Source organism: Calliopsis andreniformis, chromosome 4 (genome assembly GCF_051401765.1).
Source record: "Calliopsis andreniformis isolate RMS-2024a chromosome 4, iyCalAndr_principal, whole genome shotgun sequence".
Lineage (NCBI taxonomy): Eukaryota > Metazoa > Arthropoda > Insecta > Hymenoptera > Andrenidae > Calliopsis > Calliopsis andreniformis.
In genome coordinates this window covers 12,677,130-12,694,369 of record NC_135065.1, presented here as the reverse complement: position 1 = coordinate 12,694,369, position 17,240 = coordinate 12,677,130, and the positions used below count along the sequence as shown (strand labels likewise).

The window sequence follows — 17,240 nt, the reverse complement described above, 5'->3', positions numbered from 1 at the left end:
AATGGCTGGTTGTGATGGCTGAAATAAGTTATACGATTCATCATCGCAAAGTTGTTCTGGCAAAGTTGTTCACTTTTTACTGCAATAGTAATAATTAAATTTTTTTTAACAATACCTTCTGTATAGAATTGGGAAGTATTACAGTAAATAGTGAAAAACTTTGCTTCTATAATAAAAATATATTGGTAACTTATTTAAAGTAAAAGATTGATCTGCAACGAATAAGGCAGCATTTTAAAAAATTCAGAAAAATCCATAATATAGAAAACTTTATTGTATATTTAACAATAACAATAACGTATGTACATAAACGATATCTAAAACAGAGAGCAAGTTCTCTAAGCTACATTCTATTATTGTATATCAAAGATGTGCGACAACCACTCATACTCTCTAACATCACAAAACAGCGATATTTTCTTTGAAGCAGATTAACTAGCAAACCTAGCTTAATATTTTATAGATACAATCACGATTGTAGAATTACGTTTTATATTGAAAGTCTAAAAAAGAATAGCTGTTACTTGTAGCCTAGAAACATGTCATCTACTCGCAAGTCGTGGGTTCATCGATATCATATGTTTTAAGGATGGACTTTTCATTAGAAACGTCTTTGAATTCCATTAGCTGGAGATTACTTCCAAGATTAACGGGTAAATCTATCGGATAGGTTCCACCAAAGACAAGTGGTTTATATCGACACGATACAGAAGAATTCTCTGAAGAATTCGAGTAAGACCATGCGTCAACTGTGTCGCAAATAACATCTTTCCTTCGAACATGCGGAGCTACTCTCATTACTTTCTTCTCCTCGAAATTACAATACTGTTTTAAAGTCTGACTCTCACTCTCGGTTAGTGCAAATGTTTTATTATCGAAATGTGAATGAAATTTTGTGAAAGATTCAATATCCACTTCCCTAAATTGGATATCTAAATCAGTAGTTGTCGATGAACTTATACTATTGTTCTCTATCTCGTCTGAAATGATTTTCTTATCGTCATCTGATTTCTTTTTGACTTGACATTTTAAGAATACAGGTTGCTGTGAAGAAGGCGGTTTTACGTATCTACCATCTAATTTCTTTATCTTTTTCACGTCTTTTGGATGGATCTTATTATTCGATAAAATTCTTGGATAAGTTGCTGTAATCTTTGGATACGTTACTAGTTTTTGCGGTTTCATAAACTTATCACTTGAATTAGTCGATCTATAAGGATTAGACGACATGCTTGTTGAAGTACTGATATTAGAGTCAGAAGAATGAGGCGCGACACACGGATCTGAATCGATTAATACTTTACGCCGACGTAATGAACTAACATTGATGTCATCCAATGACCACTCAGGATTGAGATTACTATCCGGAGTAAGCGTACGATTACTTACTTCAGGGGTGGGTGTTTTTTCTTCCTTTTCCGTCTGTCCGTATGCAAGCATCAAGAAAAAGGTGAAAAAAGCGTTATTTCTATATGTAGGAATGATGAGTTACAGGGCTTATGGTATTTTACAAATAAAAGGGAACACAGTATATCCATGCAAGTGAATTTGAAAACATATAATACTGAATAATATGAAAAAAAAATGAATAAATGTTCTAATAAGTACAAGGTAAATACAATAATTGATTTACCTCATAATTCCATTTCTCCTGCTGCTGAGAATTATTGATGTCACTTTGCTCTGTAGAGTAGGGTGCTTGAGTAGTTGTTTGTTGCTGCCAGTTCGTCACTGTAGAATCATTTCTTCCGTAATTACTTTGATAGTAAGAATCTTGATTCCAATAATCCTGCTGTTGCATCTGTTGGTACTGGCACGATTCTTCATTGTTTCTCGTGTATTGCATACTCTGGTCATACGTGTCCTGTATATTAGATGGTAAAGATAATGGTTGCCATTCTGATTGAGCATCAGTTGAACCAATATCCATCATCGAGGTTGGACCCTCTCTATACTCAGATTGGGCCGTGTTCCATTGTTGTTGATGTTGCTGCTTTATTTCATGCGCTTCTTGATTTTGCACACTGTGCGACTCCATTTTCATTTGCGAACTATAAGCATCAGTTTCAGTAATTTGCCTGGTCTGTAACAAAATGATAATGTTTAGATAAAGTAATGGTTTTGCAACTTTTGTAGCACATGAATTATTTGAACTTACATGGTAGTTTCCAACGATTTCTGCCAGATTATTAAACCAAGTTAATGTTGTAGATTCATCCGTAGCATCTTTATAAACTGGGTCATGGTATTTAATTCTGTCTCCCAGATTGTACACCGCTAAGACAAATGATTGCTTATACTTCGACGGTTCGTTAACAATATTTACTGCAATTTGTTCTATGTACAATAAAGCCTTTTCTATTAATCCATAGTCTACCATCTTTACTGCCAGATCAAATTTGAAGGTCTGAAGATCCACCAATGTGAATCCAGGCTCGCTAAGGTTTCTAGCGTATTCGTATATCTCTGTGAGCATTACAGCCTCCGTGGTAAGGAATGTACTATACGGTTTATGGTGATTTGCACCGATTAGAACAAGTTTTATATTACTCGCTCCATAAGCACCAAAGTCGACTTGAGCGAGTATGTAACAGAAATGAGCAGCGTGAATGTCTCCTCGCGCGGAAAGTGTGTCGCCTAAAGTTGTAATTGAGCGTCGATTAATTTCCGGATTAGCAGAAGTATTTGATATGATCATTGCTAAGTGAGGTCTCCAGTCATCCCATCGTGGATCCGATATACCAGTAACCACTGCTGGTATACGACCAGAATGAAGTTGGTACAACGTTTGCAATGGATCATGGTATGGCAAACTATTGGCAAAACGTGTCATCACGGACGCGTGAGTACGCTTGTCCAACTTGCTAGCCAAAAATAATGCGTGTCCCCAGAGTCCTTCGTTCATTGCATATTCTGGACATCAAAATTAATAATGTCAGGTATTTATGATTGGTAGAAAGAGTGATATGTTAAGTATAGAGACAAACCTAATGCTTCTTGTACTAATCCATAGAGTAACGTGTTCCTAAATTCGTCTGTTATTTGTTCTATGCTTTTCCGTGGTTTAGTTTCAACTTTCTCAGGAACTGTTGCACCATCTTGAGTTCCCTGAATAGTATCTCCACCTGTGATGTCAGATCTTTGCGATATTACTGATTCTCTCCTGCCCAAATCTTGTGATTTTTGCTTGTTCATATCATAAGGATATGTATCCTTGTTTCTTAACAATAACGCTGCTATATCAACACCCACAACATTCTGAAAAAAACTTGTAATTAGATGAAGGTAACAGGTTGTAATTACGTATGAAAAATATATATCTTACTCCATTTTGCTGGATCAACATAATCATCAGTTCGTATAGGAGTATGTACGATGCACGGTCAACCATTTCTTCAGTTGATGCTGCTTTTTTAATTTTATTCTCACAATATTCAATAATAGTCTTTTTGTGTGTTACTCCCCTACGTTAAAAGAATATGAATATTAGCAAGGTTCATGAATTATGCAATGCTTTCGTTTATGTCCAAGCATGCATATCTAATGCACATGTTGAAAAGTAATTTAAAAGGTAAACTTTGTACAGCAAATAAATTGCAACAAACTCAACTGTTTAAGCAAATGAAAATACGCATGCTTAGATCACCAAAGTTATTGATTACACTTGCTTAATTAGAGGCCCAGGATATGCCCGTAAATCACGGGCTACAGTATCGTGTGATAGTAGATTTTCCAATTTGATAATATCCACTTTAGCTCTTTCACCATCAGTTGGATAAGTTGGGTGCACATGTATCAGAGAGCCAACGGAGAAACATCCTATTAAGAAAATATGTTTATAAAATATACAGTCAATTGCTTAATAAATTTTTAATTCTGTAAAAATGTACCATAAGCGTGAGAAATGTTATATTTAGTTGGTGTCATTCGTGCAGAAGTAGTTGTTGAATCTTCAAGCAGGGACAAATCACCTATAGTTCGTTTGTCACCAGTTGTTCTGAAATAATATAATTCTTATTTTTATATGTATAATAAAATAATATCAATAATCATCAGAAGAAGCTAATACATAAAGTAATTACTGCATGGTAAAAGGTTTTGGGGAGAAATTACTTCTAATCAGATCTATAGGGAAATGTTTTAAGCATACAATTAATGTACTTCTAGCGAAGAATTCAATATCTACTACAAAAAAAGATCATTCAGATGCCACAAGAGTATTTTAACTAAATTACTTTCAAAAGTTGCAGACTGGATATGTTCAATATTTGACTCTAGTGTCGAACCGAGAGAATTCTCTCGGTCTCACCTATTTAAATTTTGACAAGATGAACTCTGTCTTCTCTGCGGACTCCTGGCCCATCCAGGATACCCGAAATACGGAACATATAATGCTTTGTTTGGCGAATGGAAGCATGCAGTTGGGTTTGTAAAAAATCTAACACATAATCGATATTATAAAATCTATAGGAAACATGAAATTGAAATATTTCAATCACATTTCTTCTTTACTTTTTCTAATGCTCACCTGTCATCGCATGAGCTTCGACCTGAGTGAACACTGGCTCTATCTTCTGGATAATTAGTAACACTCCGGGACATATGTTGCTGCTGGTTAGCATAATATTTATGATACCATTCCGAATAAGCGGCAGGATTCGTACGTCGCAAATTTTCTATGTATGCATAAAAATTGTTGGCGTAGTGAACACTGTAATCATATCCAGGGTAACCATTGTAAGCATAATAAGGATCTCGTGATCGCATATAGTATCCTCGATCTCTATCATTGTAAGAGGATCTACTGGATGGTCTAGATCCTCTGGTGTAAGGATCATCGTAATAAGGATCTCTAATATCGTAATCATCATATCGTCTCGGTCGCCTGTCATCCCTCCTTCTATCACGATCGAGATAATCTCTAGAATATCGTGGATCGTAGTCTCTGATTTCTCTTTCTCTGCGACGTACGTCATCGACCCTATCCCTTCTCCGCTCATCTGGCCTTCTTCTACTGTCTCTTTCATCCAGATCATCTTTAGTTCTACTTCTTCTATCCATTTCATCCCTCGCATGTCTATCTAAATCGTCTCGACTGTGATGCTTACGGTCGTCTTCTCGATACGGAATTTCTCGACGCTCGAACTCGTCTCGCGCGTTGTATGATCGATCATTGTCTCCTCCACGACGACGATCATAATAATAATCATCGTCGTATTCACGATCACGATCGTAACTGTAAGTTAATGGATCATATTATTGTTATCTCATGCAAATACCTGAAAAATTGTAGGAATAAATTTACTGACTATGCGTTTTTCCTTTCATATTCATATCGTCGGCGTTCCGAGCTACTGTCCCTCCGTCTTTCTCTGCTATCGTCTCTACTGTTCCCAGAACCTTTATCATCGTCATCCTCGTAAGAATCCCTACGATTCGATGAGCTGGGCACTCCTTGACTTTCACGTATAGACGCGCCAACTGCTTCCTCGCGTTTACTCCTTGAATCGCTAGCTTGATCTTGTGCTGTAGCTAAAGGATTATAAAAGGTATAACAGATTTAAACATAAAATACTGAATTGTAGAGGAAAGCCTTTCTTACAGCTTGTGAATGGAATTTCCTGAGAACCGGTCACTACTCTCCCATTTGATCTATCATCTGAAGACTGAGCTACTTCGTTAGGAGATGCACCTCCTGGTATTTGTCTAAGATCCTCATCCGTTTGTTGATTGGGATCTTCAGGCTCGTTTCCCCTGCCTGGTACCTCGCGCGTTTCGCTTGACTCCATCATAATTTGTGATTGGATCTGATGTCTTTCCTCTCCAGAAGGATCGTTTCGTGATTGCTGCGGTGGTAAAGAACGTTCTCTACCAGATGGATCGTTCCGACGTTCCAGTGTATCGGAATCTGCTCGTAGAAGCAAAGGAGCGCTTCTTTCCTGTCCAGGAGGAACATCGCGACGTTCTGTCCTTTCAGATATATTTCTTAATTGACCAGAAGGCTCGTTCCTTCTTGGATCAGGCAATCTCTGCCCTGATTGCACGTGCTGTTCCTGTCCTGTGGGATCGTTTCTACGTGGATCTATGGAACTCGATTGACCGGGAACTTCTCGTAAAAAGGGAATGTCGTTAGGCACTTCATCATTCTCATCGTCTTGGGTCGGTGGTGTTGGTTCGTGTTCCTGATGGGAATCAGTTAATTCTCCAGTTTCCAAGAATGTGTTTCTGTCATTTGACGCAAATTCATAATTGTCGGGCACCTGAAAAATAAGTTTTGGTTATTTTTATTGTGCGACGATATTCTCGTTTCATTTCATGTGAGGTTGTTGAATACAATTATACCTGTTCTGGCTGAATAGGAGGTTGATGTGGTCGTGCTGGTTGCTGGGCAGAAGGCACCTCAATATTATTTGTTTCTTGCCTAAAATCACGTAAATTGGCTCCGTCTTTAGCAGGATTCATAACCGGTTTTGGATCGTTGTCCAAAGTCTCCTTATTTATGGAATCTCTCGAACCATATATATCGCGTTCCTGTAATGACGGCGTAACTACTTCTAAGTTTACAAATTCCGTAGGTTGTTGAATATTCTCATAGTTCTCTACGTTTTGCTCAGCACTCCATTCCTTAGTTGAACGAATATGATCTTTAGGATACCATGTATTTTCTGTAGAACGCGGCAATGCGTTTTGATTGTACCACTGATCATATCCACTTTGTGCTATGTTATCTGCTGGCTTAATATTCGTCATTTGATATGTATTATGCGTAGAATGCTCTTTATTAATGGTGTGACTATCTATGGAATGGGTACCTTCAGCTCCAAGAGCAGCATAGTCTGAAGGCAACCCAGGTATGTTATCAGAAGCAACATTGTTGTGAGAAACTGTATTTTGGTTCCACCCATCTCCAGAGCTGGTAGGCTGTACCTCTAATGGCTCAATCTGATTTTCTAAATGTTGATTCGACTTAGCATTAAGATTCAATTGTTCTATTTTTTTAGGTAATTCATCTGTTGAATTATTTCTTCCCCACTCTAGTGGATCATTTACTAAATTGAAATCATTACTTTCTTGAACAGAAACATTTTCAGAACTGGCAACAGTTGACATAGTTTCAGGAGTACTTAACATGTTAAGATGAGAGTCAGATAACTGCGGTTTAGCGACGATGCTTGTTTTCGCGTGTGCATTAGCATCTTTAGACGTTGGGGAACTTATAGCTAACAACGGTATTGATTTCTTCCTTTCCTCTTGCTCTAAACTTGATTCTGTTGTCGGCGGTACATTGGATAAAGGATGTTGAGACGGTATTGTACAATTTTGTTGCCAATCATTTCCAGCAACAGCACCAGCATTATCTTGTTTAAGATTCTCTTCTGGTATATTGTTTTCTTGTTGCCACTGAGTTGTACACATGTTATCTGTATGTTGCCACTGTTGTGAAATATCTGTACTTGTTTGAGACCACGAATTAAATTCATTATTAGTATTATATGTTGATTCTTGTTTTTGATTGGGTAACATAGACACACGATTTTGATTGTGCCATTGAGAATTTGGCATATTATTCTGATTAGACCAACTGTTTGCATCATTTATGGAATGTTCTTTGCTAGCAGTTTCAGTGGAAGGTGGAAGGACTGGATTTAACTTAGTTTGTTGCAATGGCAGTGCACACTGATTGCCCATATCATCAAATTTCTGTGGCTCTGCATCTGCTTTTGTATCCTGCCAATGTCCTGGCACATTACTTTGCCAGTTGTGTTGGGACATTAAATTTGATTGATCAGTTTTGTACCAATTATAGTTATTACTACTTATGGGAGGATGCATTGCTTGATCCTTTTGAGTTTGCATGACTGATCTTGGGTGTGCATAGGGAATATTTTGAGACTGTTGCTCGTTTGTCCATTGAGAACTCATGGATCCAGAATTAACTGCACTTGTTTTAGCTGATGGAGGATATTGCTGATACTGGGCATAATTAGAGTAAGCTGTGAAGGAATCAGCATGGTCCAAAATTGGTTGCCTATTACCAACTGTTGCTGGTACATTCTTATCCAACACTGAATTCTGATTGAGCAAATCAGTCTTCTTGCCATTAACATTTTGATAGTACTGATCTTGAATGGAATTGGATATTAACTGCCCTTGATTGGCATAGGAGGGTACATAATGCTGTTGCTGCTGCTGTTCTTGTTGCTGTAGCTGCTGTTGCTGATTATCTACTTGTTTGTCGAAATCCCAATTCCAAGAGTTATTCCATGGATCATTAGTTTGTTTAGATTGATCTACAATGGGTGTTTGATGTTGAATGGAATCATTGGATGATACTTCAGAATGCATTCTAGACATTGGGTTCCAAACATTTTGATTATGAGCTCCATATCCTAAATTATGATCTACTTTAGATCTGGTTGGTCTAGCTCTATAGGGATTCTGAAAATATTATTTAATTATCAAAATTTATTTTGTCATATTAACTTGTTAAACAACATAGGCTACTTACACTCATACTGCCTGTAGGACAGTAGAACTTGCTTCCTATTTATATGAAACCTACAAGCCGAAAACCAGATTATAAAAAATGATAAACAATTTTTTCACTTGACATTACAAACAGCATAGTCAAACTTTTACTGTTTTCTCCTCATGATCATTTCTTTTCGACAAGTATTCAAAGACGACCACGTTATTCAATAAAACGTTGAAACAGAGAGAAAACTACTTTCACACGCGACAGAAAACGTATATAGGTCACTGAATATCTATTTTTCATTATTCAGTAACGCTTTACACAGTTACACTGAACTACGTAGAAATACGTGCGCATAGAATATCTCGTAAAACAGGAAAGAATTGTCGAGCTAATGGAACTACGAAAAAAAAACATAAAATCTGTTGTAGTTCGCAAAGGGGAGCTGAAGCTCATGAAATAGATTCTTCGACACTCGTACGTCGGGGCTTAAAATCGGCATAATTATATAACAAAAATCATGAGAGAGCAATTTTTGCAAATAAACGAAAAGAGTAGCGGGCTAAAGGGAATCGTAAGACAAGAAATTGGGAGCGTCTTGTCGATGTCGGGAACCAGCTGTGATAGGTACCTTAGCGTTCAGGGACCTCTCTCGACGTTCACTCACCTAACTATCGTATCTGGCACTGGTGTCCATACGCGAGCACAAGCATTATTTTCTACCACGGAACATTCGAATTATTGTCACGATAGATTCTGACGTGCGTAAGTCCGTGGATCAACTTTTCATAGAACTAAAGTGGGAAATCAGAAAAACGCGGACATTTTACGGACACTACGAAGGGAAGGTGTGTGGGTTAAGCACGTCACAAAATTTTTGTCTTTCACTTTCCACGCGAGCAGAACCATAGACGCGCACAGCGCGATTGCGTTCGTCTCAAACGTCAAAGCGATTTCCGAGAAATTATCGTTAGATGGCGCCTTAGTGCAGTTCAAAATTTACTCACTTTCGAAAATACCTGAAATTCACTGAAATTGCATATGGAAAAGCTGGCGGAACAGTGTATCGATAACAAATATTCTAAAATTGCTAGGACAGTTTCGTAATCGAGGGAGGGAGCAAAAAAATTTCTATACGCATTAAGATAACAGAACTGGTAGCATCAAAATTGTGTATAAATATTTATTTTTCGCTATTTTATTAGTATTTTTTGTACCATAATACAAAGTGTAGTAACATATACTACTGGTGACTATGACTAGGTGATCGGAAAATTGGTAGTGTTAATAAAAAAAAAAAAAGTAGTGGCAATACGGTATTCATTGAAAGTTGGAAGCAATTGGAAGCTTGACAGTGCTTGAACAAGGTCTGACGTGTAATGCCAAGAGTGGATGTTTGACGAATCGGTTCTACCGTGGCCAGTTTCGCGTAAATGGGTGTCAGGTGGTAGAGTGTTGATCGTTTCGCGAAATTTTTAATATTCTATTCGATATTCTTACAGAGAATTGAATTAATCTCTACAAAAATGGTGTTATTAACTATGATAGCAAGGATAGCAGATGGTTTACCGCTGGCAGCGACTATGCAAGAAGACGAACAGGTTAGAAATCTGTTATAGTGAAATGTCGTTCAATTTGTTGATTATAACAATTTCTTTTAACGTATTCTGTCAATTCATTTATTACTTGACAGAACGTTCAACAGCATTTCTATCATCACAGAAATCATGTTCAAAGATTACTTAGTAAAGTCAGCAATGACAGTGCATTTAGTTCATTAATAATTACTGTTGACTTCTGTTTAGTGTTTATATTCTGTTTAGTTTTCACTTCTATTGAATCTTGCAACTATTATTTCATGCAAACCTTCAAATAACAATGTTATTATTTTTAATTTGCATTATATAGTTACAACAAATGAATATTCTATTAATATTTTGTTTATTGTTTTAGAGTGGAAGAAATATCTTAGAATACCAAAATCAGGCAAAGATGTTATTTAGAAAATTGGGTCCCCAGTCTCCAAATAGGTGTAGTATAGAGACAGGACGATATTTATTCCAGTAAGTTTCATATAAATATTGTAGTATATGCTATAATTATTTAATATGTTAATAAATAATTTAAATTTACAGTTATCTAATTGAAAATGAAGTATGTTATTTAGTTCTATGTGAAAGGAATTACAGTAAACGTGTAGCATATAGTTATCTTGAAGATATTGCACAGGAATTTCATTCTTTGTATGGCAAGCGTGTTAATACAGTTACCAGGCCTTATAGTTTTATTGAATTTGGTATGTATTGAGGTATTCTTTTGAATATGAATTTTGCTTATGTAATATACTAAGAAATTTGCTTTTTTTTCAGACACATATATTCAGAAAGCAAAGAAAGTGTTTTTAGATGGTAGGTCAAGGAGAAATATGAATGCATTGAATAGCCAGTTACAGGATGTCCAAAGAATCATGGTGCAAAACATAGATGATGTTTTACAAAGGGGAACAGTTCTTTCAGGTAATGACATTGATGAAAAGTCAAATAAATAGACTTATACTAATTTTTTATTTATGTTACAGAACTAGATACAAAGACACAAAATCTGTCCATGTTATCACAGAAGTATAAGAAAGATGCAGCTCATTTGAATAGTAAGTCAATGTATGTGAAAGCTGTAGCTGGACTTATTGCAGTTTTGGTCTTCCTGTTATATTTCTTCGTTCTTTAGTTGTACAAATTATTTGAGAAATTTCTTACCATTGTATAAAAACACTATAGTTTTTAATCATTCTTTTTCTTCAAAATCAAGCAATTACGTGATTGTTTCTGACATATAGAAAGAGTTTAGATTTTGAATTTAATCAAGATTAGTGACCATGTACCTAAGTTGTATTCAGAGGACAACTAGTTGCAATGAATACAATGATATTGATACCAATTTCAAAAAGATATTCTGTCAAATATATTGCCATGCAATAAATACACGTATAATTATGTGATTAATACAATGTATGACCATCAGTTAAATAAAAAGGCGATACTAACGATTTTATAGAAAGAAATGGGAACATGTATAGTTAAATTTATGTTATGTCAAGCAACTATTATTTCATTTTCAAAATCGAGTATTAACGTTACTGTACTACTTATACTGGGGACTATATTAATTTTACTATTCTTATACAAACATATATTTTTTTTATGGGGGTATATACTTTATAAAGTTCTTGATAATTTGTAGCTAAAGCAAATTTCTTAAATTATGTATTTATAAATATTCTTTAGAGTAATTTATTCATGGAAAGGGAACTATTGAAAAGATTATAAATAATTTTTGTTATCATTGACTATTGTATTTGTATATCATTCAATTATATAATAGTAATCTATATAAATGTTGTATTTACAATAAAAAATTGAATTTGTATGTGCACAGCCTACAAAAATTGTCCACCCATGGTTAAAATGTACACAAGTATAAAAAACGTAATACTTCAGTGCTCTATCTTGACTAATTCGTCATAAGTAGGTATATTAAACTTTAACGAATGATTATTTCTATCGTTATTCGCAATTTCTTCTTCAGATTCTGAAAATTCGGAATTAAAAAAATAATTTATAGGAGCATTTTTATCTGTTTTAACTTCCTGATTTTTATTGAAGTGATTATATTTTCGTTTTCTTCTCTTTCCCGTGTTTCCATTACTGGTGTTACACTGTGTATCATCTGCATTTTCATCATCTGGAAAATTATTTAGTTTATTTTAACAAAAATTGTCAATAATGTTAAGAATGATAACATAGACAACATACCAGTATCTACAATTTCATACATGTCTGAATGGTCTTTTAAAATAACATGTATAGTTGGGAATTCTATTATAGTTTTATTTTCTAAATTTTCTTTTAATGTGAGTGTAACATCCAACTCATAGAACCTTACAAACATTAATACACTATTAAGTATTTTCAAAATTTTGTAAAATGTAATGAAATACAATTCAATTTCTTACTTTGAGTTAGATTTTGTGACTTTTTCTGCTTTTAAAAGAACTTTTATTCCAGATAAACTAGCTGCCTGATAATATCGTAATCTTTCATTTAAAGACATCCTTAGGTTTAGTTCTTCAATGTCATTCTTATCTTTTATTGATTGAATAGGATTTAAAATTTCCTCTATGAGAATCGATAGCCTTGTAGTTTCTAGAGCCCTGTTATTGTTACAGCATATTATCAATGAAGTTTATTAAATTAATATAATAAAATCTGTTACCTTTCTGTAATCCACTTTGTATATTCTGCTTGTGGGAAGATCCATTCTATTCTCCAATATAACTCATTAGTTTTCCAATTTAAAAAGGTTGTGTTACTTTTATGTCTACTAAAATGTTGTGGCATAAATTGCAAATGAACTTTTCTTTTATATGCAGCTGTTTTGAGCTTGCATAGATGCTGGAATAATAAAATTGAAACAATGTACAGTGGAAAAAAAGACATAACAATTATAACTTACCACTGGCAAATTGCTTTGACGCGTGCATCGTTTTAATGGATCCCTTTTTAATTGATCGACAGATCGACCAACATCTTCTAAGAGTCTATAATCTGTAATGTAATAATGAGTATAAGTTGCAAAGTTTAGTTAATCAAAGTATATCAAAACGACTACAAATTACCGCTCAAAATATCTAAGTCTGTGAATGATTTCAGTGATATAAACTTTGTTTTATCTCGAATTCCATCGCATTCCAATTCCTTTTTATGAATGTTTACACACTGAAGACAACAAGTTCTAACCTCACATTTTGGACACGTGTACTTCGCTTTACTCGCACCGCAGACTTCACAATTTTCGATTCTACAAAGGATATTTGTAATTAAGTTTATGTATCAATAAAAAAGTAGAAGAAGCACGATTTTTCTTTCTATATAACAAAACGAAAGGATCAGTATTACGCTCATACTTGTTACTGGACGCCGCCATGTTGACGATACGCAATAATGATTCTTTTTATTCAAATTTGAATAAATAGAACTGGACATTTTAAAAAATAGCTTAGGAAAATTAAATTAAACTGGAATATTTAATGGACGAAATATGATCAAATTCATTATATTTATTCAATTATATTTACATACACATTAATAAACGTATACATCTTATTTTAAAAATAATATAAGCACATTTACATCAGAATATAGACAGCTTTGCTCTGTTCTTTCGTTGGTTTTGTTCAGCAGCAATATTTTTTTCTGAGGCTCTTAAACTAACAAGCTCTTTTTGCTTTTCATTATATTTCATTATAATATTATTATAATGAACACTGCCTTTTGCATGTCTAGCTAAAGATTCTTTTAATTTAGAAGACTCTCTCTCCAGCCTTAAAATATTTTCTCCGATTTGTAAGCTCGCTACGTTTAACTGTCGATTTGATTCTGTTTTGAGATCATTTGTACTCTTTGAAATACTGGTTTGTGTTTCAGTTTTAGCTGTAATAAATTATTCAGAAGTTTAATAGTTTTCTAATATAAACATTATATTACAGACAAAGTGATTTAGGGACGTACGTTTGTCACCTAAAGTAGCATTTATAAAGTTGAATACATTTTTTCTTTCTTGTAGCTTCTCTCTCTGATATTGTTTTTCTCTCTGTTGCTCTAATCTTTGCTGTTGCTTTCGCATTTTACGTTCCACGGAAAATAGATCCTTATCTCCACCCGCGTTCTCTCGCAATTCCATGCAATGGTCTGAAATTAAATTAGTTTGACTTAAAGCAATATATTTATTAGAATTTATCGTGTCAAAAATACAAAGTCCTACCTAAAGATTTACCAGCCGGTAGCACCGTGGCTTCAACCGGTTCTATTCGACCATCTGAACGCTTGCCAAGGCCAGTACCCACCACATATCCCATTTGAGCCATTAATTTACTTCCCATACCACGTGTATGTTTTTCCCAATGACCTAATGGCATGTTACTTTCTACCGTAAGAAGAGATTTATGAATTATTTCTTCTTTGAAATCTTCTAACGAATTATTCTCACTGTCGCTATCGTCAGACGTGTCTGACATTTCTAAATCTGCATCATCTACAGTAACAGAAAACATATTAGTTATCAAATGTTACACACAAATATATTCAATTATTTAACAGGATACTAACCAAGAGGTAAAATATCTTGCAGAGAAACTTCTGTAATGTTACCACTTGCCTCAAATTTTACTCTAAAAACGTTTGCATCATTGTCTGGCATTTTTGATACAACACATCTGTGCCACAATTGATTTTTCTGCTTTGCCAGTACTCTACTACCCATTTTTATACTTTGAAAGTCTGGTTCCCTGTGAAGAAGGATTTATAAACTGTTCTATTCATACTTGTTTATCAATTATAATATTAGAAATTCACCTGTATTCTTGTATGCTAGAAAAAGGAACTAATTCACCATGTGAAAATCTGCAGTCCATATCAGAAAATTTACATTTTCCATCCAAATAGTAAGGACATGGTAGCATTTCTTTGTGTGTAGGGTTTAAAAAAAATACTCTGACCTGAGCAGCATTGAAATGTTGTGTTTAAATTTGCAGATTTCATATCTATGTGTATAACTAATAGAATTGTTCAAAGCTTTCAATGCTAGTTTTACCTTAATGTCTTGCATGTCTTTTATTTCATTACTGTCATTCTGATAAACTGAACATATCATAGCATTATGGTAACCAATTCCTCCCCAACTGCTACCATGAGGAGCTCTACATTTCATGCCTTCAAGCTGCTTCAATTCTTCCTACAAGATGAACTTGCACCGTATAATTGTGTCATTGCTATGCTGTACAGAATACTTGCATACTGACTTCTATGTTGTTTGAAGCTCCAGCAGCTTCTTCATCCTGTTCATTGATCTCAGAATTACGTGATGCTTTCTCCAATTCTGCCTGGGGAATTTAGACAAAAGATAAATAGTTATTTACATTCTTTACTTTTATTAACTTTTTATCATTTTCACAATTTGTATGTTTTGAACTAAAATAATTACCTTAAATAGAGCATATTCTTCGGCCAATGGATCATTTGTATTGTCTAAACTTTCTACTTCAGATCCATTCTCTAAATTACCTCTTTCGAGCCTTTGTAAATTTTCTTTTGTTAAATTAATCAATTCTTGTATGTCTGATTTTAAACTCAGCAGATCTTCCCTGTCTGTCCCTTGTGGCTTTGCTAATAGAGATGCTTGAACTTGTGCTAGCTAATATTGTAATTGAATAACCAAAACAGGAAGAATACATTTAGAATTTAGGGTATTTTACTGTGAGGTTACGTCCGTTCTTATAAAATGACTGTGTACCTGGTATTCGTACTGTTTGATCGCTTCTTTCAGACTTTCTGCATCCGTCATATTGATCTTTCAAAGATAAAATATATCGTTTTACAAGTGCTCCCAGCAAAGAAATTTGTGTATGCAACGGATAAAGCTTGACAGTTTACGTTTATATTGGATCTTAAATTATATACAGATATGTGTATGTACTTTTACTATGACGAAATACGGCGCTACTAATGCTAGAGGAACTACTCAATTCAATTTAGGCGTGTGTTTCAAGCTCATTGAAATTTATGAGTATCCAAATATATAAAATATTATGTTGGGTAGTAGAGTTCTCACATCATAACGCAACAATAAAAGTCCATGAAATTGATTTACTGTATAGCAGCGTCTGAAAAATTATTAGGGGGCACCGGACTCTAATGATACGGCCCTTGCGAAGAGTTGCTGGCGACAGCTTCGACATCTAGCGACGGTTGACGAACTACGATTTTTCTCAGGATCGTAGTATGAGACAGTTTCCCCAAAAACTAAATTCGTAAGTATTAAACAATTTCATATGCAAAATCATACATAATCATGCTCAGCTGACAGGAACAGATTCACAATAGATCTACACTATATTACTCCACACTACTCCACAGTACTCCACAGTACTCCACACTATTCCACACTACTCCACACTACTACAAACTACTCCACACTACTCCACACTACTCCACACTACTCCACACTACTCCACTCTACTCCACTCTACTCCACACTACTCCACACCCCTACAAACTAATCCACACTACTCCACACTCCTCTTAACTACCTTAAGCTACACCACATGTCCCAATACTTCTCTTCAGACCCTTCTAGATCAACCCATACAATATAAATAAAATATTTGTGTCAAATAAGTTTTAATTTTTGCGCAAACTGCTCCTCGTGAAAGTGGAAATTGACAAGTGGCGCCATCTAGCGGAGAAACATGGAACTAAAATAAGAAATTATATTTTAGTTCCGCCCTTTCACCGCTAGATGGCGCCACTTGTCAATTCCGAAAATTTCGAAAAGTGTTCCTCGCGGAAAAAAGGGAATTGACAAGTGGCGCCATCTAGCGGAGAAAGTTGGAACTAAAACAAGAAATTTTATTTTAGTTCGGGGTCTTCACCGCTAGATGGCGCCACTTGTCAATTCCGAAAAATTTCCAAAAGTGCTCCTCGCGAAAATGGGAATTGACAAGTGGCGCCATCTAGCGGAGAAACTTGGAACTAAAATTAGAAATTTTATTTTTAGTTCTACCCTTTCACCACTAGATGGCGCCACTTGTCAATTCCCATTTTCGTGGGGAGCATTTTCGGAATTGACAAGTGGCGCCATCTAGCGGAGAAACTTGGAACTAAAATTAGAAATTTTATTTTTACTTCCACCCTTTCACCGCTAGATGGCG

At 35.0% G+C, this 17,240-nt stretch overlaps 4 protein-coding genes across 10 annotated transcripts; 1 reads left to right on the top strand and 3 right to left on the bottom strand.

The window, feature by feature from the left end:
- Nucleotides 1–252: 252 nt before the first annotated feature.
- On the bottom strand, nt 253–9,359 carry Sec16 (endoplasmic reticulum export factor secretory 16). 3 transcript variants are annotated; one of them, XM_076377100.1, is made up of 13 exons: nt 9,144–9,359; nt 8,510–8,559; nt 6,343–8,439; nt 5,603–6,260; nt 5,310–5,532; nt 4,529–5,236; nt 3,891–3,997; nt 3,663–3,819; nt 3,326–3,464; nt 2,988–3,258; nt 2,159–2,913; nt 1,634–2,083; nt 253–1,422 (listed from the first exon to the last, which is right to left on the bottom strand). In XM_076377100.1, the coding sequence occupies exons 2-13, from the start codon at nt 8,513–8,515 to the stop codon at nt 547–549; spliced, it is 6,447 nt and encodes a 2,148-aa protein (XP_076233215.1). In that variant the 5' UTR covers nt 8,516–8,559; nt 9,144–9,359; the 3' UTR covers nt 253–546. The 3 variants fall into 3 exon arrangements, with proteins under 3 accessions (XP_076233215.1, XP_076233217.1, XP_076233218.1); XM_076377102.1 differs by having other exon boundaries at nt 3,669–3,819; XM_076377103.1 differs by having other exon boundaries at nt 5,310–5,526.
- On the top strand, nt 9,306–11,522 carry Sec22 (vesicle-trafficking protein SEC22). 5 transcript variants are annotated; one of them, XM_076377107.1, is made up of 7 exons: nt 9,510–9,633; nt 9,740–9,843; nt 9,979–10,077; nt 10,430–10,539; nt 10,612–10,772; nt 10,846–10,992; nt 11,055–11,522. In XM_076377107.1, the coding sequence occupies exons 3-7, from the start codon at nt 10,003–10,005 to the stop codon at nt 11,201–11,203; spliced, it is 642 nt and encodes a 213-aa protein (XP_076233222.1). In that variant the 5' UTR covers nt 9,510–9,633; nt 9,740–9,843; nt 9,979–10,002; the 3' UTR covers nt 11,204–11,522. The 5 variants fall into 5 exon arrangements, with proteins under 5 accessions (XP_076233223.1, XP_076233219.1, XP_076233221.1 ...); XM_076377108.1 differs by lacking the exons at nt 9,510–9,633; nt 9,740–9,843 and adding an exon at nt 9,306–9,324; XM_076377104.1 differs by having other exon boundaries at nt 9,496–9,923; nt 10,025–10,077.
- Nucleotides 11,523–11,960: 438 nt separating this feature from the next.
- Nucleotides 11,961–13,634, bottom strand: LOC143178541 (box C/D snoRNA protein 1). Its single transcript, XM_076377265.1, has 9 exons — nt 13,611–13,634; nt 13,532–13,550; nt 13,410–13,482; nt 13,152–13,333; nt 12,989–13,080; nt 12,749–12,927; nt 12,489–12,686; nt 12,289–12,413; nt 11,961–12,217 (listed from the first exon to the last, which is right to left on the bottom strand). Exons 1-9 carry the CDS (start codon nt 13,632–13,634, stop codon nt 11,970–11,972), a joined length of 1,140 nt encoding a protein of 379 aa, XP_076233380.1. The 3' UTR covers nt 11,961–11,969.
- On the bottom strand, nt 13,573–16,124 carry LOC143177991 (zinc finger CCCH-type with G patch domain-containing protein). Its single transcript, XM_076376363.1, has 9 exons — nt 15,824–16,124; nt 15,515–15,724; nt 15,333–15,413; nt 15,125–15,265; nt 14,887–15,029; nt 14,641–14,819; nt 14,297–14,566; nt 14,044–14,223; nt 13,573–13,965 (listed from the first exon to the last, which is right to left on the bottom strand). Exons 1-9 carry the CDS (start codon nt 15,872–15,874, stop codon nt 13,667–13,669), a joined length of 1,554 nt encoding a protein of 517 aa, XP_076232478.1. The 5' UTR covers nt 15,875–16,124; the 3' UTR covers nt 13,573–13,666.
- Nucleotides 16,125–17,240: the final 1,116 nt, after the last annotated feature.

Bases quoted from the DNA above. Each gene is read 5' to 3' on its own strand.
- Sec16 (XM_076377100.1), bottom strand. The intron at 5,533-5,602 runs GTAAGAAAGGCT...ATAATCCTTTAG, and splicing joins GGAAATTCCATTCACAAGCT to CTACAGCACAAGATCAAGCT. The intron at 1,423-1,633 runs GTAAATCAATTA...GCATACGGACAG, and splicing joins AGGAGAAATGGAATTATGAG to ACGGAAAAGGAAGAAAAAAC.
- Sec22 (XM_076377104.1), top strand. From the start codon at position 9,869: ATGTTTGACGAATCGGTTCTACCGTGGCCAGTTTCGCGTAAATGGGTG. The intron at 10,773-10,845 runs GTATGTATTGAG...CTTTTTTTTCAG, and splicing joins TTATAGTTTTATTGAATTTG to ACACATATATTCAGAAAGCA. The intron at 10,993-11,054 runs GTAATGACATTG...TTTATGTTACAG, and splicing joins AAGGGGAACAGTTCTTTCAG to AACTAGATACAAAGACACAA.
- LOC143178541 (XM_076377265.1), bottom strand. From the start codon at position 13,634: ATGTATACGTTTATTAATGTGTAT. The intron at 13,081-13,151 runs GTAATTTGTAGT...ATTACATTACAG, and splicing joins AGACTTAGATATTTTGAGCG to ATTATAGACTCTTAGAAGAT. The intron at 12,928-12,988 runs GTAAGTTATAAT...TTATTATTCCAG, and splicing joins GTCAAAGCAATTTGCCAGTG to CATCTATGCAAGCTCAAAAC.
- LOC143177991 (XM_076376363.1), bottom strand. From the start codon at position 15,874: ATGACGGATGCAGAAAGTCTGAAAGAAGCGATCAAACAGTACGAATAC. The intron at 15,414-15,514 runs GTAATTATTTTA...TAAATTCCCCAG, and splicing joins AAGAATATGCTCTATTTAAG to GCAGAATTGGAGAAAGCATC. The intron at 14,224-14,296 runs GTAGGACTTTGT...ATTTAATTTCAG, and splicing joins ACCGGCTGGTAAATCTTTAG to ACCATTGCATGGAATTGCGA.